General features: G+C 41.1%; 1 protein-coding gene across 1 annotated transcript; it reads right to left on the reverse strand.

Moving 5' to 3' along the window:
- Positions 1-1,265: 1,265 nt before the first annotated feature.
- Positions 1,266-10,568, reverse strand: LOC117554433 (zona pellucida sperm-binding protein 3-like). The gene is made up of 10 exons (XM_034228875.1): positions 10,200-10,568; positions 10,010-10,125; positions 9,813-9,916; positions 9,559-9,733; positions 2,463-2,580; positions 2,310-2,392; positions 2,068-2,228; positions 1,761-1,916; positions 1,529-1,642; positions 1,266-1,438 (listed from the first exon to the last, which is right to left on the reverse strand). Exons 1-10 carry the CDS (start codon positions 10,566-10,568, stop codon positions 1,266-1,268), a joined length of 1,569 nt encoding a protein of 522 aa, XP_034084766.1.
- Positions 10,569-25,636: the final 15,068 nt, after the last annotated feature.

The following is a 25,636-nucleotide window of genomic DNA, read 5'->3' on the forward strand; positions in this document are numbered from 1 at the left end:
ATTTAGGAAATCTAAACCATACTGAATTTAAATAAGATGCAGAAGGTTCAAACTCTCAATGTCAAATACTTCCCAGTGCAGACTAATCACATGGAGAGGACAGCTGGAAGCAATTACTCATTAACTGATGAGAATTAAAGCTGCAGTCACATCGAAATACCTGCATGTGATTGGCCCACACCTGACATGTGGGTTTACATCTAGTAGTTACACTGATGCTTCCTTCCTTATGCATCAATCAATGTTGAAATATTATATACTACAGTTAATGGAGAGCAATTTAAAATGCAGCCCCATTTTATATTACTCAACATCAGTTTATGTTTTGCATGTAGGTTTTAATGTGGTATATGAGTACGATTCAGTTCCAGTCCACTGTAAAGTGAAACAAAAACTGACACATTTACAGCTTCACTGGTTTCTGGCTTTGAGTCCCAACAGGCACTTTGTTGCAGGGACCAAAAAACATCCCAGGAAGTTTCATCTTCCACACGGCCTTTTAGTCTAAAAACAAATGTGTGATGTCATGAATTTCATTGAGCCAATAAGTCTTGCTTCAGTTTTTTCCCCCAGATGCCTTGAAATAATGGCATCTGTAACTATACTTATCTAAACATTAATATTGTCCCTTTTTTTTTTAATCAGTCCCCAAAAACAGTAGTGAATAGATTTGCTAAGCTAAAGTAACAACTCAAGGCTTTGTAAACCATCAAATTGTACCTCTAAAACATATTGACTACCCTAGTAGAGGTCTGGGTACTCTATTAGAATGCAGTCTCCAGTCAGAAAACCCAATGGACACAAAGTTATGAGACCATGTTTATATCTTAATGTGCAGGTCATTATATTGCCAGGACCCCATGGTGACTCCCCTTTTAAAGAAGCTACTCATGTACAAAGGCTTTGTTGCAGCAACTGAAGTTCAAATATAAACTGGCTGACCTCCAATACATCACCTTTATACAGCTGTTACAACTAAAGCAAATGACACCCCAGAAAATAAATGCCATGGTGTAGAACCGTTTCTAGCAGCAGACAAGCCCAAGAAAAGACATGGAAGACAAATTGCAATTTTGGGTCCCCCCTAAATGTTTACCGTTATATGGAATACTTTTGCTCATTAGGAAACAATTGTTTGCATTTAATTGTTTTTAGCTCTGAGCAGGTCATCAGTTTTCCTTGTGTATTGAAACATTAAAAAGTAAACAAATTACATTTTGAATAATTTATTATCTCTTTGGGTCCATTGTTTCAGAAAGGTCAGATTATGTTGCAGTGGTGTTGGACAGTGGGGGCAGAGCCACATTAACCGCAGCAGTCGGGAGGACTTCATCGAGCGCCGCTGTGTTGGTACTGTTCAGCACCGCTGCCTTCGGCTGCAGGTGGGCCTCAGGAGAGGTTTTTTCTAGAAGTTCAGGAACTTCCTCAGCATCTTCATCTGTAGTCGTAGAAGACATGTGTTAATGTAAAAGGTGCATTGCAGAATTCCATTTAAAAAAAAAAAAGTTTAAGACTTTTCACATATTACCTTTTTCTGTTCCACTTTTTTCTTCTTCGTCTTTATTCTGCTCAGAAGCTAAAGTCACAACGTCTACCTGGTTTTGGGTCGATGATGAATCAGGAAGCAGTCCTTTCCTCTGATCTTTGACAGAAAAACAATTCAACATTAAGATTTCATTATGGGCCATTTTAATCTCAATTTAGAGATTGTTAAAGGCTTCAAATGAACAAAGAATAATTCAATACCGGCATTGACTTACCAACTCTGTTTATTCCACTCCTCCACTTGCTGCCATACATTGTAGATCTGCTGATTTGATCAAGAATGGAAGAAGGCTCCTCTGCAGGTATGGGCCGGCTTTTCAGCTTGGCTGGCAAGACCATCATCGGACCCACTCTGGCCTGATGTTCCCACACTAACACAAACCAGCACAATGCATGTTAATTTAGTTACCCAGCCATCATCACGTCTAAAACTTATGCCAAAACATGTGTCACAATTGATCATTATGACGACATCTATTCTGCAGCTAATATTCATCATACAAGTTTCTACAAGCTCCCCACCTGTACTGGTCTTCAGTCCGCTCCTCCAGAGGGGTTCACGCTCTTCTGGCTTCACAAACCCTCGAGGCCTAAACTTGCTCGGGCTGCTGGGAGTTTGCTCAACTCCAATTGGTCTTTTGCATTGCCCACATAAGTAGTCATTACCATCAGCGGACCGCCATCTGATAAATAAAAAAACATTCAGCACCAATACTTTGTTTTTTGTGTGTAATTTGACATATTTTAGACTGGATCTCACTTACCTTCCATTCACAAAGGTGCACGCCTTGGTTGTTGCATCTGTGCTATTTATTGGAACAGCATACAGGCGACATGTGATGTAGAGCTATGAGAAAAGCAGGTGTTGGGAAACATGCACTCACAATCATGTTTAAGGCAATTTAATAGAGCCTCACCTCCCCTCTGTCCTCATTATAAAATCTGAAGGCATCAATGGACATGTGGATCTTGTCATCCTGTGTCCTGGCTAAGAATTGAGACCTTGAGCCTGGAAGCTGAGAGTCAACAAAGCACCTATGATGAGAAAAAACAAAAAGAGCAACACTAAATTAGCACTCATTGACTACTATAACCAGAGTCTACATTACCCACAATGCAACTCCACCACTAACATTTCTAGTCATATAGACCTCCATGGGACCTTATTTCTAAAAAAGTATGTATTGAAGTCAATGGAGAGAGAAAGATGATCTTTCGATCCAGTTTGAATTGTGCCACGAATTACACATATGACGTTTGTCAATTTAACCATTTAAGCCCGAAGGTCCCCCCAGTGGACCCCTCCCACAGTTTTTTTTTTCTCACATGTGTCAGGGCTTCTTAACATTTATGAAACTATTAATGTTTCATACCCTTTTAAAGGTAAGAAACTCCGCTAACTAACAATAAGAACAATTGTTAGCTAAAAAAACACAAGAGTAATACCAAGCCTTTGAATTATTATTGAGCGAAACAATGCTAACGCTTTTTTGACACACAACACACGGTAGAAATGCCCTTATTACTATCTTAACTGCACAAACAAGATATACGATTTAAAGCTGAGACTCCACAGATTCCACACATGTAATGTCATCACTGTAAGACCTCGAATTCCTGGAGCTATCAGCCAGAAAAGAGAAAGTAAACAACATCCCGGTTCCAAAAATATTACAATAATTACGTCTTACCTTTTTTGATTTGTGATCAAAAGTTGTGTTCAACGGAATAAAAACGCATCTCAAGGTTAATCCAATGTCTTTGTGTCACGTAGAATGTTTTACTGATAATCAATCATCATATTTATGGCAATATACTCGGTATAAAGTATTGCCGTCCAGGCTTGCACTTTCAGATATGCTTAGTTTGCTTCTCTATTACGTCCGCTATGGTAATGTTTACGTAGATTTGGGAACCAATAGACCAATGGGTTCCAGAGATATGGTCCTGCGTAAAGTATAAAGAATGCCAGCCAGCGTAAGAACATTACGCAGCCGACTTCATTTATTGTTTACAACGTAACGAAGCAGGAAATGCAGCAGGACCCAGAGCGCACGGAGCACAGAGCGGACAGCAGATACCGGAATTGCAGTTGTATTGCTTATAGATTATCAGAACATTTCAAAGGGGACACAGCCCCATTGGATATTAATCTATGGATTAACTACATCATCGATTTTATCGTTTTAATGCCATTGAAGACCAGTTTAGACCAGACAACGAGGAAGGTAAGTCATTGTTAGCCTAACGCATGTTAGTACCACTTGTTTTGATGTACGTTTTTGTTGATAACGTCGCGAGTTTGTATCTTTCAGTGTTGAGGTGGGCACCGTTAGATTCTGTGTCTCCTTGCGATCATAAACAATGTGTTGGATGTGCAGCTAGGATAAGTAATAAGGGATCGAGGAGTGATTTTCGGTGCAGTAATAGGTTAGCATTTTTCGCTCGGGGCTAATTCAGAGGATAACAGAGTAGGCCAGGCCTATTCAAATGGCGGCCCAGATGCGGCCCAGAACCAACTCCCGAGTGGCCCAGCTAGCCTCCCGTAGCCAAATTCCTACACTAGTACAGACCATGAACGCAATTACTCAGCGTTGCATAGAAACCACAACGCAGCACGTTTTTTGAAAGTGCATCTAGTGGTGCTAGTAACGGTGGTCCTATGATAGCAACTCTAAAACATGTCTCTCTCAACTCTGAAGCGTAAACAGAGACAACCCGGTCATTGATCTTGTGGAGCAGATGCGTGCATTCCAAGTCAAGCTGCCGCTGGACCTTTTCGCGACCGACTTGAGTACGGGTCAGAAGTTGCATTTTCCGACGCTCCTCAAACACATCACATCCCCGGCACAAATCACGGATGTGATGACAGATTTCATTGCGAAGTTGAAAGAGAACTTTGCCGGTCGATTGGATGGACTTGCTCTGCCCACAGAGGTGATGCCAGAGCATAGCCGCGGGAAGTCATTTTGCTCAGAATCTGCACCTGGCTCGCCGATAATAAATCATCATTACACCTGGGTAAAACAGAGTCCATTCTCTTCGGTTCGAAACATAATCTCAGCAAATCTGACGACTTCTCAGTTGCAGTGGGCGACATTATTGTCACAAGTAAGAAGGAAATTACATACCTAGGATCTATTCTTGAGGCAAACCTCTCCTGTGGCAAAATGGCATCCAATGTAATATAAAAAGTCAATCAGAGAACTAGATTCCTATACCGGATCTCCTCTCTGGTAAACAAAAACACCCTGAAAACTCTGGCAGGAGCACTCATTCAAGGGTACTATGACTATGCTTGCACGTCATGGTACCATAGCACCTCCAAGGCGCTACAAATAAAACTTCAAACATCGCAAAATAAACTGGTCAGACTACTGCTTGACCTTTCATCTAGAACCCACCTCACCTCTGCCCACTTTGACAACCTAGGATGGCTTAGAGTAGACGACAGAGTACAGCTACTTGCAATGGGCCTGGTCTACAAGATCCACTACACCTCTATGGTACCCATGTACATGTCAAAATTATTCCCAAAGGTCAAGGAATACCATGATCATAACACCAGAGGGAGCTCCACAAATCATGTGAAACCCAGATTTGGCACAAAAAAGGGGGAATACACGTTTCGCAATTATGCCACATCAAGGTGGAACGCTCTTCCCACAACTGTAAAGGAAAGTAAAACTATACTTACCTTCAAAACCTCTTAAAGAGCACCTTCGGGGGAGAGCATTGCAAAACTGGCCCCGGTAATGGTACAAATCTCAACCTGTCGTTCAATGGACATTGTTCCATAACATGTTTTCTTTCAGGCTTTTGGAAGGAAAACGTACAAAACACACATTTAAGTGTTCATTTTACTATAGTTTGTCTATTTGCAGCTGTATATTTCTCCTAAATTCACCAAAAGTTAGCATTCTAACGTAACATAAAGTACCGCGACCGCTGTTTGCACAATGTCATCGTTGGAAAAGCTCCGTCTGTCCTGCACAATCTCATCGGATCCAAATATGGTCATTTCCTTTGTATCAGCAACCAATCGTGAAAGTACAAAAGGGTCTTAAACCAAGAAACGAAATCTCATTGGCTGGTGTCAACTTCTGACAACGTGATTCGTTCAGATGCGTCACGTGATGTGCTAAAACACTTCCTGGTTAGCTTTCCGCTAGAAATTTAAATCTCAAAATGGCAAAAGAACGGCAAAAAAACGTTCACAGAGAAGACAACAACAATTGTCACTTGCACGAAACAAGATTATACAAAAACCAAATTACCCCGAACATGAAATACCTTCACGGAGTGCGTCGAGGCGCAAGCTGTCATCCAAAGAACAGAGGGTTTAGCTACCGCCTCACTGCAATCTTTAAAGGTCATTTTCTCAAAATGAGTTTTTTTTCCTACTCTGAGTCAGAAATGTCCACTTCAGTTGCACTTACATACACCAAACATTCCTGTTATATTCCTATCAATATTATGAAGGCTTTTACAGAAGGGTTTGTTCATATATCATTCATAGCCTGAATTATATAAGATGTTATACCTAGAAACATGGCGAAAATTGATATTTTAGGGCTGTTGACAGTATTTTCTGATTTATGGAGTGATAAAAAGAGATATCCAAAATCCCTTCTGTAAAAGCCTTAGATGCTAATATGACTACAAAATGAAACGAGAATTTTGAACTTGGCTTTATCCAAAGTTCAGATTTCGGTTCCTGAAATGTGTTAAAATATGCGCAAATTTAATGAGATAATGAATCATTTGCATATTCAGAAAACTTGTAATATAAGAAACAATTGACTTATTGTAGGTAATTAACTGGATAAATTACCCTATTCACCTGGGGTGTCTCGCTTAATAAACCTTTATAGACCTACATCACTTAGCAACAGCTGCACATGCCCACATGCTAACTATGGGTCTTACAAACCTACATAACATTACAAATAGTCAGAAAATATTATTTACAATATTAATAAAACTATGAATTCAATTTTAACTGATTGACAAGGCAAAACACTGCACAGCGGCATTAAAGGAAAAATATCGTCTTACCTTGTGCTTGCTTCACAAAACTCCAAATGTAGCCTGGGGTGGCACTAATGAAGACCCTCATTAGAGCAGATACATCCACATTGTCCAAAATGTTACTATGGACATGCATTAAAGTCAGATGTGTCAGTCTCTTCTGTGTCATATTACTCTAGTTGTAGAGGTGGTGGGCTGAGGAGTAGCTGGTGGTCCACTCTTTTTATTGGGTTGTTTGTTGGAGAAAAAAAATCGTGCCATTCTATAAAGTTGTCACACTGCAGTGTGCGTGTGTCGCGTCAATTACGTCACTCTCCCAGGACCTACAACCTAGATGACTCGGATTTTATTTATTTGGAAAATAAATTCAAGCCACCTGATATACAAATATATACTATGACTATTATATGCTACTGTATACAGCTAATTTTATTTTAAGTAAAATCATAACTATTTTATGTAGTTTAATCATTTTTATTTAGGTGGTCACTCAGTTTTTCAAATGTATACCACTCGCCAACAGGGGGTGCTGCAGCACCCACTTCCCACGGCTATGTGCCAGAGACCCCTTCACTGTTGCAATAGACGGGGACGTATCAACCAGAGCAAAGGAAGTGGTCCCCTGCATCGACGAGGGGACATTTACACTACATCCGTAACCATGGCACAAGAGCAGCGCACTAACAGGCCAGCGAAGTTTTGGAGTGATGTCAAAAAACAGCAGTTCCCTAACGTTCAGAAAGTAGCGATCTGTGTGCTCAGTATGTTTGGATCAACATACAAAAAAATGCGAATCAAGCTTTTCACACATGAACTCAATCAAAAGTAGCACTCGCTGCTCCCTGACTGACAGCACTCTTCACCAATGTCTTGGGATTGCATTGACATCCTATGAGCCAAAAATCACTGCTCTTGTTCAAAACAAAAAATGTCACATTGAGAAAGTCAGCGATGACAAATCACAAATGAGGTGATAGTAAGCACCTAGTTTACTATAGTAGACGTGTAGTGTAGTATTCATTCATATGTTAGTTACCATTATCCCTTGTTATGGGTTTGTGCACTGAAGGGTTTGACAGTTATTTCTGTATTAATTTAAATGCACTTTGTAATAAGTCTGGGTCAAATGTGACCAAAACGTATGATTTTTTTGTTATTACTTGAAAAGTGAAAAAAATACCTAAAATAGTATAGGTAGCCTACTACCTCTTTTTGTTACATTGGAGCTCTTTAACTGTTTGCATGTGTCATTATGTATCCAATTTTATTTTTGTATGTGAGGACATTTATTAAGACTGCTATTATTGTATTCAGTTAAATGCACTTTGTGATGTGCCTGGTTCAACAAAAAAAAACATGAATATTTGACTTCTAAAGCAAACAAATGTAATGCTACAACTGCATTTTTTTTCAGATTCTGTTAAATGAATGCTAATTTGTTGTGTTTTTAATGCACTTTTTGACCTTTGTTAGATGAACAATGAATAAAAACGGCATGTTTTTCGTCACAGTAATATGTGTTGGTTTAAAATGTGTCATTACCCGCTTTTTACAGGCCGCTGAATGTCTGGCCCAGCTGAATTTTGTAGTTATAAAATCTGGCCCAACTGAATGTGTAATTGAATAGCCCTGGAGTAGGCCTATGTTTTATTTTATTTTATTTTTTTAACAACAGTTGTATTTGGATGGAATGAATACCTATAGTGATAATTCAAAGTAATAATGATTTTTACAGTGAAAAAGTTCAAATGGAACCGATGGTTCCCAAATTACCCAGAGGTGAGTCCGCTTGGACTTTATTTTTCTAAATCTCTAAAAAGGTCAAATTTCACTTGTTTTGCATCAATCTTGATACAGGGTACTTATTATATGTTATAGTTTGGATTCCTAAAGCTTTTAGTCTACTAACCCATCATGCAAGGGTGGTTTTCACTATAAGTAAAGGTTTTTTTTTTAGGTGGACATTAGAATTTACATATTTTTACTATGTTCCATCTGAATTTACTTTAAAATAAAAACATCTATATTGATTCTGACACTTCTACATCCAACTCACAGATGTAACCTTGCTTTGAGAACAATTATTATTAATTTACCCCTTTTAGAAGTGAAGATATATCATTTGTTGTGTTAGTGGCATTTTCGAGCCTGAAAGCTGAAAAACAGGCTCAGGGCTTAACTGGTTAAAAGATAATTTTGCAAGTCAAAAAATTAAAGTGTGTCGTAAAAATGTGAAGTAACACTTTTTTTTTTGGTGTGAAACCGCTCAATGAACTACCTCTCGCGTCACAGACCAAGACGGCCGTCACATTTCACTTCTTCCTTTCAGAATGAGGCGAAAAGTATTAAAAGAGGTGAAAATCACTCCAAGTCTGGGCATGTTGAGAGCTGCACATACACACAAGAGGAGTTAGTTGTTTCCTAATAGCCAGCATGCGGGACCGGGACTCGTAGTCTTTCTAGTTGCATATTTTTCATAGTCTTATATTTCAACAGTTTTACTACAAACTGACTTTTTTAACATGGAAATTATTTTTTAAGATTAACAAACATCATACGTGTAATTCGTTGCACAATTCAAACGGGGTTGAAAGATAATCTTGCTATCTCCATTGACTTCAATACACAATTTTTCCAAAATAAGGTCCCATGGGTCGAAAGTAGATGGCCGGGACTTCGCCTCTATTGGCAAGTTCTGGAAGTAGTTCTTTAGAGTCAGAACTGCACAAATCTGACCTGTGCCTTTGCCAATTGTGGCACAGAAAGGAAGAACTAGAATACCAAAGATTAAAAGCAAACTGCAGCTAGCCTTAGCTAATGGCTAACTAAACACTAAAGGACTGATCTTTTATTAACCTGTCACTCGAGTCAGCATTGCTCGTGTCTGAATTAAACCACTTGAAGAGCCTTACACATTAAACAGCTCCCTCTAGGGTCAGAAAAAGACTTTACTTTTTGCCATTTAGCAATTTGCAGCCTTACCCATTTTCAATGAAGGCATGCCTGGGGCTGGAGTGCATGTCAGGGCTCAGTGTAGCCACGCAGCTGCTCACAAACACTCGGAGCTCCACGTGATGCCCAATTCTGACCGAGGCCTCGATGCTGATGGGCTCACCGAGATGAAACACATTAGAGCCTCTTTTGTACTGCCAGTCACCTGCACTCGGACAGAAAAAAGTACTAAGTGCAAATAGAGACATGACAACTCATAACATGAGATAATTATCAAAACCCACTTGTCATGATTCTCAAGTTAAACTGCAACATTTCCACTGCAGCCTGGGTCGACATGAAGGGGATCCAGGTAGGCATGAGTGAAGAACTGGACAAACTGTACTTCCTAAGAAACAGAAAACATGCCATTTAAAAAAAAGACAGACATCATTCAAAGATTTTTACAATGTGAGCTTTAAAAACAAAAAGAGACAAAGACCTTTCGTAATGACATTCAATTGGAATTACAGCCTCCTCCATTCGAACAACACCATATGGAGAAGCCTCAGGAGAGTATATGAGCAGGTTTGTGTAGATCAGAGAGTCCTCAGTTACCTGTGGAGAGTAGACGTGTTTAAAACTAGAAGCTATAATGAATCATATTTGAAATGAAATATATTTAAAGTTACCCAGTGTCTGGTGCCGCACTCCACAAGTCCAACACTGATACTGTACTCCTCTGCTGAAGACGCTGTAGCTCTGCAGTACTGGTTGTTGGTCTCTACTCCAAGGCGTATCTCGTCACCATCAACAGGAGCTCCAACCGCAAACATATCGGCTTTGATAACAATCTCCAATGAGTCTGGATGACAGGTCACTCTGATGGTATTCACCTGCTGCGGTTCCTCAGCCGGAGACTTCTGCTGCTGCTGCCCGCTTTCTGATCTGCCTGTTTTCGCAAGGCTCTGAAACGAAGCATCTTGTGTGGACGGGAAAGCAAAAGAGGAGCTAACACAGAGTCCTACAAGGAGGATAACCTGAAAATTAAAGGCCTCCATAAGTGAAACTGATCGGCTGCTCTCTGTCTTCCTGACTGACTCACAGTAGGCCTATGGTTCAGTGTGAGCGGTGAAGCTTTTTAAACTCTAGCCGATCATTATCCTCATCAGAACAGCACACCTGCGTCCAATCAGACACCCATCAGCTTAATTGGCTTCACACTCTGAACTCAAGACATGAGGCTGATTGAGAGAGAGGTGAAGGGCGTTTTCACATGTTTAAAATGTGCATATATTTGCTTCATTGCTTGTTACTTTGGATTTTAAATAAACTGTTAGTGTTGCAGTTCATGAAAACCATGCAGGAAGCATTTTGACATCCCCCTGGATCCTTAATTTGTATACATCATATTATTATTGTGGTCTATGATGTCATTTTATTATGTTTTTAAACTATCATTCATGTTTTGTTGATCTGTACAGACTTAATCAAATACAAATAAAATACAAATGTAAAACTTGTGATTTTGAGCTACATAAATACAATTTGATCTGTGTTTGAAACATAAGACACATATACAAATCAATCCATGCAGTTCAAACAAAGTATTGAAAATGCCTCCAAATACTTAAAATCAAATGACTTACGAAATATAAAGTTCAAAACTATATTCTTAATTATCCATTTCAGATGTAAACCCTGTACTGTTGCTTAAATATTTTATGTTATTTTAGATTGATCCATTTTGTTTTTTCTGTTCATACTTTTTAGTTTTTTTCGGTCCAAAGGGCCGTTATTGGAGATGTTAGAGTTGAAAGGGGGAGACAGAGGGGAGTACATGCCAGAAATGTTCAGCTGGTTCAGGATTCAAACTGGTTTACTAGGCAGCGGTGGCTGAATATGGGCTGCCAGCTCTAACCACTGACATATCAGGCGAACCCATTCTTATCAAGGGTTATTGACCTAACCTCTTTCACTCTTTCCTATTAATATCTCCTTTGTATTTGGACACATTGTATTGTCTTGTATGTGAATAGCACTTCTTTTGGTGCGCTCAAAACACAACCCAAGCTTTAAAAATATATATTTATTATTATTTATGAGAGCTTCTGAATCGGACTATGCCGGCGTACATGTTTACTAACTTATAATATATATCCACCCCTGCTGCTGATGACTCTCCTCCTGACCTGCACTTTCACACTCATCTTGCAGACACCAGACATATCCAGTGATACAACATGAAAGTGATATTATCATATCTTCTTTTCTCACTTGAAAATATCACAACAGGATCGCTATAAGAAGACTTACTATGATACTATAAAAAGTGTTATATATAAAGTACTGCGTGGGGAGCAATGTTTATATTGCTAACAAATACTGAGATTTTTTTTTGAGAAGGGTTTGTTTGAGTAATTTTACACATTATTGGTGTTAATCCAGTGGATGAGTCTGATTCAGTTCAGAAATTCAGTTAAACATCAGTGTGTGCAAAATCAACTGCAACGTTTCAACGGCTGTTCTTACTTTGATTTCCCCTTCCTGCTCAGAGGTCCATCCATCCATCCATCTTCTCCCGCTTATCCGTGGTCGGGTCGCGGGGGTAGCAGTTCCAGCAGAGAGCCCCAAACTTTCTTTTCCCTGGCGACATCAACCAGCTCTGACTGGGGGATCCCAAGGCGCTCCCAGGCCAACGAAGAGATATAATCCCTCCACCTGGTCCTAGGTCTACCCCTTGGTCTCTTCCCAGTTGGACGTGCCTGGAACACCTCCCTAGGGAGGCGCCCAGGTGGCATCCTAACTAGGTGCCCGAACCACCTCAACTGGCTCCTTTCGACGTGAAGGAGGAGCGGCTCAACTCCGAGTCCCTCCCTGATGACCGAACTTCTCACCTTATCCCTAAGGGAGACACCAGCCACCCTGCGGAGAAAACCCATCTCGGCCGCTTGTATCCGCGATCTCGTTCTTTCGGTCATGACCCATCCTTCATGACCATAGGTGAGGGTAGGAACGAAAATGGCCCGGTAGACAGAGAGCTTTGCCTTCTGGCTCAGCTCCCTTTTCGTCACAACGGTGCGGTAAAGCGACTGCAGTACCGCTCCTGCTGCTCCGATTCTCCGGCCCATCTCACGCTCCATTGTTCCCTCACTCGAGAACAAGACCCCGAGATACTTGAACTGCTTCACTTGGGGTAAGGACTCATTCCCTACTTGGAGTGGACAGTCCATCGGTTTCCTGCTGAGAACCATGGCCTCAGATTTGGAGGTGCTGATCCTCATCCCAGCCGCTTCACACTCGGTTGCGAACCGATCCAGTGAGTGCTGAAGGTCGCAGACCGATGAAGCCATTAGAACCACATCATCTGCAAAAAGCAGTGGTGCAATCCTTAGTCCACCAAACTGCAGACCCCCTCCCCCATGACTACGCCTCGAAATCCGATCCATGTATATTACTAACAGGATTGGTGACAAAGCGCAGCCCTGGCGGAGGCCAACCCTCACCGGAAATGGGTCCGACTTACTGCCGAGGACCCGGACACAGCTCTCGCTTTGGGAGTACAGAGATTGGATGGCCCTGAGTAGAGACCCCCTCACCCCATAGTCCCGCAGCACCTCCCACAGTAACTCCCTGGGAACTCGGTCATACGCCTTCTCCAAGTCTACAAAACACATGTAGACCGGATAAGCGTACTCCCAGGCCCTCTCCAGGATCTTTGCGAGAGTGAAAAGCTGATCCGTCGTTCCACGACCAGGACGGAATCCGCATTGTTCCTCCTCAATCTGAGGTTCGACAATCGGCCTTACCCTCCTTTTGAGTACCTTAGAGTAAACTTTCCCGGGAAGGCTGAGTAGTGTGATGCCTCTGTAATTGGCACACACCCTCTGATCCCCCTTTTTAAAAAGGGGAACCACCACTCCGGTCTGCCACTCCTTCGGTACTGTTAAATAAAGTGAGGCTGTCCACAAAACCTCACAAGGACTGAAGGAAAGAGGAGGAGTACTGTTAGGGAATAATTCTGAAAGCCTCGTTTTTAGTCTTACGCATCCGACCTGGAAAACTTTGCAGCCAATCTTATTTGTTATAGTGTACCGTGCACCAGGTCCTTATTCAGAATTCTCTGAGTTTTCATCAACTTTGGTACTTAAAACAGATAAAGTAATTAACGTAGGTGACTTTAATATTCATGTTGACGATGATAAAAAATAGCCTTACTGTTGCATTTAACTCTATATTAGATTCTGTTGGTTTCTGTCAGAGTGTAAATAAACCAACCCACTGCTATAATCACACTCTCGACCTTGTTCTGACTTATGGTATTGAAATTGAGCAACTATTAGTCGAACCGCATAATCCTGCTTTATCCGACCATTTCTTAGTAACTTTTGAAGTACTGTTACTAGACTACAAAGCATTAGTCAAAACCTGTTGCAGCAGAAACCTGAAATCTGTTAGTGCTATAGCCAAATTTAAGGAAGAGATTCCACCAATACTTAACTCGATAGCATGTCTGCATATAAGGGAGGAAACTTATACAAAATGTACACCACCCCAAATTGATCATGTTGTTGATAGTGATACAGATGCGCTGCGAATAAAATTAGACTCTGTTGCTCCTTTGAAAAAGAAGAAAATAAAACAACATAGATTATCTCCATGGCATAATGCCGAAACCCGCAAAATAAAGCAAAAGTCGAGACAACTTGAAAGGATATGGCGTTCCACTAAACTTGAAGAATCTCGTTTAATTTGGCATATTACTCTCAATGAATATAAGAAAGCACTGCGTAAAGCGAGAGCAGCCTACTACTCTTGATTAATAGATGAGAATAAGAATAATGCAAGATTTCTTTTCAGCACTGTAGCAAGGCTGACAGAGAGCCATAGCTCGATTCAGCCTTCTATTCCCATAGCACTTAGTAGTAATGATTTTATGTGCTTTTTGAACGATAACATTGTTACTCTTAGAAACAAAATTAATGACCTCTTGCCTTTGACCAGTATAGTGTTATCAACAGCTCCCGGAAACGTAAGTTCTAATATTACACTAGATAGTAAACTAGAATGCTTTTCAGCCATTAACCTTGAACAATTAAATTCAATGATTCTCTCTTCTAAACCATCAACGTGCATGTTAGACCCAATTCCAACTAAGCTGTTGAAGGAAGTTTTTCCATTAATTAGCACTTCTTTATTAAATATTATGAATTATGTCTTTATTATCAGGCTATGTTCCACAATCATTCAAAGTAGCAGTGATAAAACCGCTTCTTAAAAAGCACAACCTCGATCCAGAAGTTTTAGCCAACTATAGATCTATTTCTAATCTTCCGTTCCTCTCAAATATTCTTGAGAAAGCGGTCGCAAAACAGCTGTGTGATTACTTAAAAAACATTGATTTATTTGAAGATTTTCAGTCTGGCTTTAGAACACATCATAGCACAGAGACATCTCTGGTTAAAGTCACAAATGACATTCTAATAGCCTCAGACAAGGGACTTGTCTCTATTCTTGTTTTGCTAGATCTCAGTGCTGCATTTGATACTATCGACCATGATATCCTATTGCAAAGATTAGAGCACTTAGTTGGCATACAGGGAACTGCTTTAGGCTGGTTTAGGTCCTATATATCTGAACGCTCTCAGTTTGTACGTGTCAACGATGAATCTTCCACGCAAACCAAAGTTAGCCATGGAGTGCCACAGGGCTCAGTGCTCGGATCTATTTTGTTCACATTATATATGCTTCCGTTAGGCAATATTATAAGGAATCATTCTGTAAACTTTCATTGTTATGCGGATGATACTCAACTATATTTATCAAATAAGCCTGATGAAATTAATCATCTAAATAAAATTCAAGACTGCCTTAACTTAAAAACGTGGATGACCTTACATTTTTTGATGTTAAACACGACCAAAACTGAAGTTCTGGCTGTCTTACACTGGCTCCCTATAGAACACAGGATAGAATTTAAAATTCTTCTTCTCGCCTACAAAGCCCTTAATGGGCAGGCGCCATCTTACCTTAAAGAACTCATTATACCCTACTGTCCTATTAGGGCATTGCGTTCCAAGAATGCAGGGTTGTTGGTTGTTCCTAGAGTCTCTAAAAGTACAATGGGAGCCAGAGCCTTTTCTTATCAAGCTCCACATTTGTGGAATCAGCTTCCAGTTTGTGTTCGGTCGGCAGACACCCTATCCGTTTTTAAGAGTGCACTTAAGACCTTCCTTTTTGATAAAGCTTATAGTTAGGGCTGATTAGATTCAGCCCCTAGTTTTGCTGATATAGGCTTAGTTTGTCAGGGGACATCTTACTTCTTCCTTCTCTCTGTCTATACCTGTGTACTCTCATGTTCCGATTAACCCAGCTTCCCCCAATGTCTTTCTTTTTGGTGTCTATATACGCCGGGATCCGGAGTCATGGATGACCCTGGATCGCGAGCCCTGGATCTTGAGTCGTGGCTGTGGTCCTGGATCATAGGTCCTGGATGGATATCCTCGTGGATTCATCTTCCTATTATACACACATGCATTTCCAAACATTTGGACTACCTATGTTGCAAATGTATTATCTTTTCAATTTACACACGGCTTCTATTGCACGTCTGTCCGTCCTGGGAGAGGGATCCCTCCTCTGTTGCTCTCCCTGAGGTTTCTCCCATTTTTCCCTTTAAACTGTGGGTTTTCTCCGGAAGTTTTTCCTTGTACGATGTGAGGGTCTAAGGACAGAGGGTGTCGTATTGTCATACTGATATTCTATACAAACTGTGAAGTCCACTGAGACAAATGTAACATTTGTGATATTGGGCTATATAAATAAACATTGATTGATTGATTCTTCCTTACTCCTAAGATATTTAACCTTTTCTGTGTGTTGACGTTTACGACCAACCCTGAGTCTATTATCTGTCTTAAGGAATGGGAGGGTTCAGCTATTGTTGATATTATCGGTCACAGAGGGTTTTATGACTGTGATAACGCTGGCTTCTAAGCACCACAGACAGGTGATTCAGTGTCTCCAGATGTTGGGGCTATCTCCAGTGTTCCCTGGTCCAGACTCTCGTCATCTCACGCCTAGACTACTGCAACTCCCTCCTGGCTGGTCTACCTGCATGTGCAATCCGACCTCTGCAGCTCATCTAGAATGCAGCGGCTCGTCTGGTCTTCAACCTTCCAACACTTTCCCACACCACTCCGCTACAAATTCCTAAAAAGAACAATCACTCTGGGCACTGAACAGATCACCACAGTGTATGTTAATGTCAACACTGGGGCTCAGTATCATGGCCAAGACCTGCTTCTAGTTCCAAGTGAAGAGCCGACATTGCCAGAGGGGGTGGTGATAGAGGAGGGTCTAGTCAGGGTCCCCAGAAAAAGGTCAGGTTATGTACCAGTCCCCATCGCCAACACAAACAAATACAGTGTAACCCTGACTCAGCACACTGTTGTTGGTCACCTGCAAACAGTCAAAACCGCCTATGCGGCCAGTGTTGAGCAGATAACCGGAGGAGAGGGATTCAAATCACCAACTAACACCGCATCAGCCCCAGGTGACAACTCAAAAAAACATAAACCCGCCTGGTGGGACCCTCCGGTCAACCTTAGTCACTTAAACGAGGAGCAAAAGAGGATCACAAAACAGCTGCTGAGAGAGGAGTGTCACGCGTTCGCATACGACGATGACGACATCGGCTCAATCCCCTCACTGAAACTCCACATCACGCTGCACGACACTACCCCAGTAAGAAAAACGTACATGCCACTACACCAGGAGGTGAAAGAGTATATCCAGGATTTATTGAATCGGGGCTGGATTACTCCTTCACGCTCTCCGTACGCCTCACCGGTCGTGTGCGTACGGAAGAAGGATGGGACTTTAAGACTGTGTTGTGACTACAGAGAACTGAACAAAAAGTCAGTCATTGATCGCCACCTCATACCCAGAATTCAAGACATGCTGGACTCCCTCACTGGCAGCTCCTGGTTCTCTGTACTGGACCAGGGGAAGGCCTATCACCTGGGGTCCCTGGACAAGGAGAGCCAGCCCCTGACAGCTTTCATAACCCCCTGGGGTCTGTACCAGTGGGTCTGAATCCCGTTCGGGTTGAGTGCGGCGCCCGCGGAATTCCAGAGGAACATGGAAGATTTTTTGCGTGGCTTGAGAGATGAAATGTGTCAACCGTATCTGGACGACAATCTGGTCCATAGCCCCAGCTTTTGAGGACCACATTGAGCACCTGAGAACTGTGTTACAGAGATATCAGGGGCACGGCGTTAAACTCATCCCCCACAAGTGTGTGGTGTTGAAGAGGACGGTGAGATTTCTGGGACGGATGGTGTCTGGACAGGGCTACACTATGGACCCATCTGAGGTGGCTCCAGTCCAAGCCTTAATGGAGAAAGTGCCTACAACAGTGAGAGAGCTGAGAAGAGTAATGGGATTCCTCTCATACTACCGAACATACATCCCAAACCTGTCAGAGAGGGGTGGCCCTGGTAAACTGCGGTCCTACTGGGAAACTAAAGTGCATGTGGTGGTAAAGAGAAGGAGCAGTGACAGCCCGGTGTATGAAGTAGCACCAGAGGAAGGAGGTAAGAGTCGCGTATTGCACAGGAACCTCCTACTCCCATGTGACAGTCTGCCCTTGGGGAAACCGGAACCCGCCCCTGCAAAACAAGAGAGGAAAATACAGACACGGACAAGAACAAGACAACACCAAACCGGCGAACCAGAGGAAGATTCAGACAGCGAAAGCAGTGATGAAGTTGAGCTGGTGTGCCGTTTCCCTTACGACCAAGAACTAAGTCAGAGAGCTGCAGAGTTGAATCCAGCGGCAGATTTTAATCCAGAGGCAGAGCCATTTGCACCAGCTCTGACGATGCAAGACGGAGCTCCAGATCTGGAAGATGCAACGGTTGCTCAAGAGGAGACAGAGACTGACAACAGAGGCATCACAGCTAATGGAGATGGTGAGAACGGCACGGCAGAGCCTGGGGAAAGTCTACAAGAGTCATCAGAGGAAGATGATCCTGACCCTCCGCCAGCGACCAGCTATCCGCAGCGACACAGGCACCGTCCCCGAAAGCTGACCTACAACGCTTTGGGTGAGCCGACGTGGGAGGAAGCGGGGGCCGAGAGTCTGCACGTCGTGAGTATGTCACCAGCCTGCAACCCACCGGTCATGTGGCGACCGTGGGCATCACTAGACGTTGAGGTAATGGGTTGAACTCACATTACCCTAGTTCGGAGAAAATGGACTCTGAAAAGTAGAATGGTGAAATTATATGGACTGTGAAGAAGAGACAATTCCGGGAAAAGTTATTGCACTGATACTGTACAAAAGAAGAGACTGGTAACAGACTAAAAGGACCGAGGCCGATATGAGTTCTGTTACATTTGAGAGTTGATCTGATTGGGATCCAGAGTACAGTAACTGATGTTTAGTGGTATAGGTCTAAATGGGTCAGATACCTGGATACATGGGTACTAATTGAATTGAATGTCAAATGCCACTTTAAAATAAGTAATACCATGTTTTCAGTGTGAAAATTCAATGTGTGAAAAGGTACACTTTGGGTATCTGAAATGTCTGGAGACATTTATTATTGGGGGGGAGTGTGGCATACAGAGCCATCAGTGGGTTGATATACCTACATTATTAGTAATTACATGGTTAACATTATTGGCATTTAGTACAGTTCATGTTCAGAGTGTGGTGAGAATTGTCTGTGTGTTTTCTGATAAGGAATGGTTGGTTTATTGAAAAATGTAGTGTTATCTAGCAGTATGTAATGTCTAACTCCGACCAGCTACACTGTGTTCGGGGACAAAGAGAAGTCTCGCGTGAATACGTTCAGAGAACGTAAACACACACTTGAGTGAAGTCACGGGGTCCTTCTCACTTCGGTTAAATGGATTCCTTGCGTCCCTCACTTGCGTCGTTTCCCTGCGTCTAGTCCCTCCCACCAGGGAAGCATGGAGGGACGCAAGGAAACCACGAGAAGCAGGGAAATTAGTTTTAAGAGCAATGGGACGTCCTTTCCTCCGGAGCGTCACGTGAAGCGACGTCCGTTTGTGATGACGCTGCACAGCTGATCGTCTGACAGCAGCTCTGTTCCCGTTATTTTCACAAACACCCCCGCCTCTGTTAGTACACATTTACTGACACAAACATTTGTATCATCTGTTGTAGACCCAAATAAATAAAATAAAATAAGAACTATTTCTCAAAAAAGATAAACACCATTCTTAAAATGTATAAACGAACAATAGTTTGATTAATATTGATTAGAGTGCACAATATAAATAAAATAATTTAGAGAAGAAAAAGAGATATGGTTTCTATCAAAACCCAGTTCGATTAACATTCATTGGATTGCACACTTTGTTTGTTTGTGTGGATATGTAGCAAATTCACATTTTAAATAGCACTTAATGACTGATTGAATGGAAATGACAATAAATGGAAATGTAAAACGAAAAAAGCGATCATGAAAATGTTTCCAAAAAATGAATAAAATGATTTTTGACCACTTTGTTGTTCAGATATATCACATATTTGTAACTAAATGATACATGAATTGAAACAAAACACGGTATAAACTGAGGAGTGACTCCCGTGAGGTTTATGTCTTTTCTTCACTCTGCTCTCATGTCAAGAAGCATCAGATCAGTGCATGCGCTGCATCGTCCAATCAGTGAGCGATACACAAGGGGCTGGGCGAGTGTTTGAGGATTTCATCGGAGGATGGTCTGATGATTCCTCGGTTATCGCTCCTCCATCATCGCTCCTCGATCCTCGGTCCTCCGGCAAAAATAAGGCCATTGGGACGCTACTCAAGATGGCGCAGACAAATCAACTTCCGGTGAGACCGAGGAGCAAGGAAATGAAAAATAAGATAAGTCCATTGTCTCTCTTAACTGTGTGACTAAATTCTCAAGGCCTGCAGGATGCGCATAATTAACTTAGAACGAATTTAGCCACTATATCTAATGGTTAACCAAGAAAAAGACTATTGCGCTAATCTACTTTAAAGAAAAAGGGAACATTGTTTCAGGAATCTATAAAAAACCTCTCTATATTTAAGAGGAAAAATGTATTTTGTTCCTTCAACTATTAATACACAGGAATGTATATACCCACACATATATTTAGGGATAACATGATGCAATATACCTCCTATATATTGGTGAGATTAAAATGAATATACCAAAAATATGCTGCATCACATCTTCTGCATAATTCTCTTCATAAACTTCCGCAGAACGGAGAGTTGGAATTGTGTAATTGATGAGTGAATATGTTATGTGTGAGTTTATGATCCCGGTTGGACTTGATGTAGTAGTGTTTATGAACGTTACTTGTTCAGCAAACGTAACGTATTGAAAATGGCTAGCCAGTAGTTAGCACTAGTGGCCTAGTTAGTAGAACTATGAGCCGGGACTGCTCGTGTATAGTTAATAGATAAATAAATAAGTTAAAAGAGATACATAATTGATTTGGTTAATGTGACAATATTCGGTAGACATGATTATTGTTTGGATGTTGATGCAGATGTTCATTATGGTTCTGTGTCAGGATAGTGAATACGTCGAGAGAACGTAAACACACACTTGAGTGAAGTCTGTGTGTGTGTGTGTGTGTGTGTGTGTGTGTGTGTGTGTGTGTGTGTGTGTGTGTGTGTGTGTGTGTGTGTGTGTGTGTGTGTGTGTGTGTGTGTGTGTGTGTGTGTGTGTGTGTGGGCGAACTGTGATAATAAGATACATATTTTTGCTCTTTGCAGAACAAAATAAAAGACTTTCAAATTAAATGTGTAGTGGAGGGCTACTTCACTCTGTACCACGCGACATAAACATATCTTTAAGATACCAAAAGTATGTGAAACTGTGTGTATTGAACTGATGGGGGAGGGGGCCGGAGAGAAGGAAGTATATGACAAAAATACCTCAAACTGAATAAGACTCTTATTTTAGGTTCATCTCGGCTGGCTCGGGCTGATTCGCTGCAACAGGCTGTCGTTTTTATATCTCCCATTGAATGGGCTCTATGGGAGGAGTAACCGACACAACTCCTCCCACAGAATTTTTATTTAAGCTGTCCCAATGTTCATAATCGGCGCTCTCTTCCTGACTGGCTGTCGTGGTACGTATATCACACGGTGGTATACGTACCACGAGCGGCTGTGGCGCAGTGGATAGTGCCTTGGTTTTCGGATCAGGGGGTCACAGGTTCAAATCCCACTGCAGTCAGCATGTCGTTGTGTCCCTGGGCAAGACACTTCACCCCAAATTGCTCCTGTGGGGATTGCCCACAGTATTGAGTATGTAAATCGCTTTGGATAAAAGCGTCTAACAAGTAACATGTAATGTAATGTAATGGTAGGAATTGAGCCCGGAGCACTCTGTATTTGGTACTATTGCAGAGTGCTCTGTATTTGTATTGTTGTTCTATTACCATTAAAAACAGATTATTGTTTAACACTGTATCTGGTGCTTTGAATTCCTTCTTTTATAAATTTAACTAGCTCATTAAAGGACGCACGGAGCCGAGGTGGGTTTCAGACCACACATTTGCTTCAACAGTATACAGAATTCATAATTGTTTTCCTTTAGCTTTGAGTTGAGGGCATTTACACCCAAATCCAATGTTGAAATAACCATTTATTTGTATACATATACTCCATGGGCAACGTCAACATTCTAAAAATATTCTTAAAGCTTACATTTAGCACATTCCTCACACATGTGTACTGTTTCAGTCCACATTCTGAGGTAAGCATCACTGTTACATTGATCTGGCTGTACAGAGACAGCATGGAAAATTCATTTTAGAAAGTATTTTTCCTTATATTTACAGTAAACGTTAGACCTCATTGCAAATATATGTTTCCTTAATTAAGTAACTTAATTACTTAAGCAGCAATAAATATTAATAGCAAAAACTTGAACCACTTTTAGCTTATAAATAATTGTTAACCTGATGAGCCTTTGTAAATGATACACTGACAAACCTTTTCCAATATTACAGTAAGGAGCAACAATTCACAAAATAAGTAATAAAAGCACCTTGAATTTATATAATTGCAGGCCTTGTTGACGGGGCTGCTCTTCCGCGTTTCAGAGGTCGCCTTCAGCTGGCAAGTGATAAAAACCTAATATAAGAGAGACCAAAGAAATGTCATTATACAACTTCGAAGCATTTCCAAACATGACAAAATCATTCAGGTTATAGAAGTGGCTCACTGAGCTCCTTGTGTCCTGGGGGAACAGGAAGGCATCGAGCTGCAGCTGAAGAGAAGAAGATCTTGTTCTGGGATTGAAAAGTGCATTTGATCCATCCTCTTTGGCATCATTGAAGCACCTGACGAAACAAATTTGAATGCAATTTAAGAGCCAATTATCATTCTGTATTCTGAGCTTCTCTTACCCATGGTTTTCGATAAAGTAGGATCTGGGGGCTGATCTCGGGTCAGGAGACAGAGCGGCGACACAGCTGTCGATAAACAGGTGTCTGTGTCCCGCATCAGGACCGCTGTAAGAGGCCTCGAGGTGCAGGAGGTCTCCGGTGTAGAAGATACTGGTGAGCGTCTCTCCTGTCCAGTCCTCTACAATTAAACACAAGCATCACTCACCGTAATTGAAGTCAACATATTTCTGTGTTTCTGCTTATACTCAGTTATTCTGTAATGAGTTTTGATACTGTAATTGAGTGTTTCTTTATTGGTTGAAAAAATGCTCTAACTTATAAATAGGGAATAGCCTACTATACTTCACATATAAATGTTCATTTTGTATTAAACAATGACAGGTGGTTTTTTTCTAATTAAAATGGTGGTCGAATTTAAGAAAAGCAAAACATCCATTGACAATGTCTTAAAAAACTTGTGCAGGAAAATCAAAGACCCATTTATCCAGTAGTGTACTAAAAAAAAAGAAGAACAAATTGCCCTGCGAAATACTACACTGTTTATGTATGATTTGAGAATTCAACGTAAGGAATTAATGTACACATTGTCCTTAGTCCTTAGATGTCTATAGAATAAAAAATAACTAAAATCAGGGACACTTCTGAAAACACAACAAATCAAAACTACCACTTAAGCAACCACAGTTATATATCCAGCATCTTCTATTATTAGCAGATTTAGACTTATACCTTGTCTCCTGCAGCAGAAAGGTGAATAATCTCAGCAGTTCAAGTTTAGCCATTCATCACGGCGTTATTTATTATAGGCACACATCTCAAGAGGCTTGAGGACAGAGAGAGAAGGGGTGTGACTTCCAACGGTCTTATACCAGGTAGTGACATCACAATCATGTGGTGCAGCCCTAACCAATGAACACAGTTAGAAGTCGCAGCTACTTACATAATAAAGAATATATGGTACACAGTAATACATGGAGTCATACACTATACATGTCTGTATGTTATATCTCAACAATCATCAACAACTTAGTCACTTTGGAGCCACAGTCTTGTAGTCCAGCTTCAAATAAATATTCAGAGTCACCAGCAGCAACAGGTCGACACTGACTGCTCTGTGAATGCTTGACTTCTCACAAAAAAAAAATCCCATGGAGACAAAAGGCGTCCATTTTTAAAGAAGTCAGCCTTTACCGCAATGATTATGGACACTTCTGTGCATTGTACGCTGATAGTGGATCCCTCATTGAATTGTGGTTCACTGATTTGACTTTCTGTGTCAAACCCTAATGCAGCAGTTTTATATTCCCTTCCTTCAGCATCGATCATTGGTCCATCTCTCAAAGTTCGAATGGCGTCTGCAAAACCAAAAGCAAAAAGTGACAGCAGTGCCACAGAGGCTGGCCGAGCTGCCGTCACCATTGTGCTCTTTTATCAGAAGAACAGGAAAGCAAAGTAAGCAAACACAACAATACCAGAACAAGTGATCATTTAGGAAATCTAAACCATACTGAATTTAAATAAGATGCGGAAGGTTCAAACTCTCAATGTCAAATACTTCCCAGTGCAGACTAATCACATGGAGAGGACAGCTGGAAGCAATTACTCACTAACTGATGAGAATTAAAGCTGCAGTCACACCGAAATACCTGCATGTGATTGGCCCACACCTGACATGTGGGTTTACATCTAGTGGTTACACTGATGCTTCCTTCCTTATGCATCAATCAATGTTGAAATATTATATACTACAGTTAATGGAGAGCAATTTAAAATGCAGCCCCATTTTATTTTATTCAACATCAGTTTATGTTTTGCATGTAGGTTTTAATGTGGTATATGAGTACGATTCAGTTCCAGTCCACTGTAAAGTGAAACAAAAACTGACACATTTACAGCTTCACTGGTTTCTGGCTTTGAGTCCCAACAGGCACTTTGTTGCAGGGACCAAAAAACATCCCAGGAAGTTTCATCTTCCACACGGCCTTTTAGTCTAAAAACAAATGTGTGATGTCATGAATAGCATTGAGCCAATAAGTCTTGCTTCAGTTTTTTCCCCCAGATGCCTTGAAATAATGGCATCTGTAACTTATACTTATCTAAACAATCATTGTCACTTTTTTTTTTTTAATCAGTCCCCAAAAACAGGAGTGAATAGATTTGCTAAGCTAAAGTAACAACTCAAGGCTTTGTAAACCATCAAATTGTACCTCTAAAACATATTGACTACCCTAGTAGAGGTCTGGGTACTCTATTAGAATGCAGTCTCCAGTCAGAAAACCCAATGGACACAAAGTTATGAGACCATGTTTATATCTTAATGTTCAGGTCATTATATTGCCAGGATCCCATGGTAACTCCCCTTTTAAAGAAGCTACTCATGTACAAAGGCTTTGTTGCAGCAACTGAAGTTCAAATATAAACTGGCTGACCTCCAATCCATCACCTTTATACAGCTGTTACAACTAAAGCAAATGACACCCCAGAAAATAAATGCCATGGTGTAGTACCATTTCTATAAGCAGACAAGCCCAAGAAAAGACATGGAAGACAAATTGCAATTTTGGGTCCCCCCTAAATGTTTACCGTTATATGGAATACTTTTGCTCATTAGGAAACAATTGTTTGCATTTAATTGTTTTTAGCTGTGAGCAGGTCATCAGTTTTCCTTGTGTATTGCAACATTAAAAAGCAAACAAA

This window comes from Gymnodraco acuticeps, unplaced genomic scaffold, assembly GCF_902827175.1.
Source record: "Gymnodraco acuticeps unplaced genomic scaffold, fGymAcu1.1, whole genome shotgun sequence".
In the NCBI taxonomy this organism is placed as follows: domain Eukaryota; kingdom Metazoa; phylum Chordata; class Actinopteri; order Perciformes; family Bathydraconidae; genus Gymnodraco; species Gymnodraco acuticeps.

Excerpts from the sequence above, each read along its gene's own strand:
- LOC117554433 (XM_034228875.1), bottom strand. The coding sequence starts at position 10,568 with ATGGAGGCCTTTAATTTTCAGGTTATCCTCCTTGTAGGACTCTGTGTT. Across the intron at positions 9,734-9,812 it reads TAACTTGAGAATCATGACAA|GTGACTGGCAGTACAAAAGA; the intron begins GTGGGTTTTGAT and ends GTCCGAGTGCAG. Across the intron at positions 1,439-1,528 it reads AAAAAGTGGAACAGAAAAAG|ATGAAGATGCTGAGGAAGTT; the intron begins GTAATATGTGAA and ends CTACGACTACAG.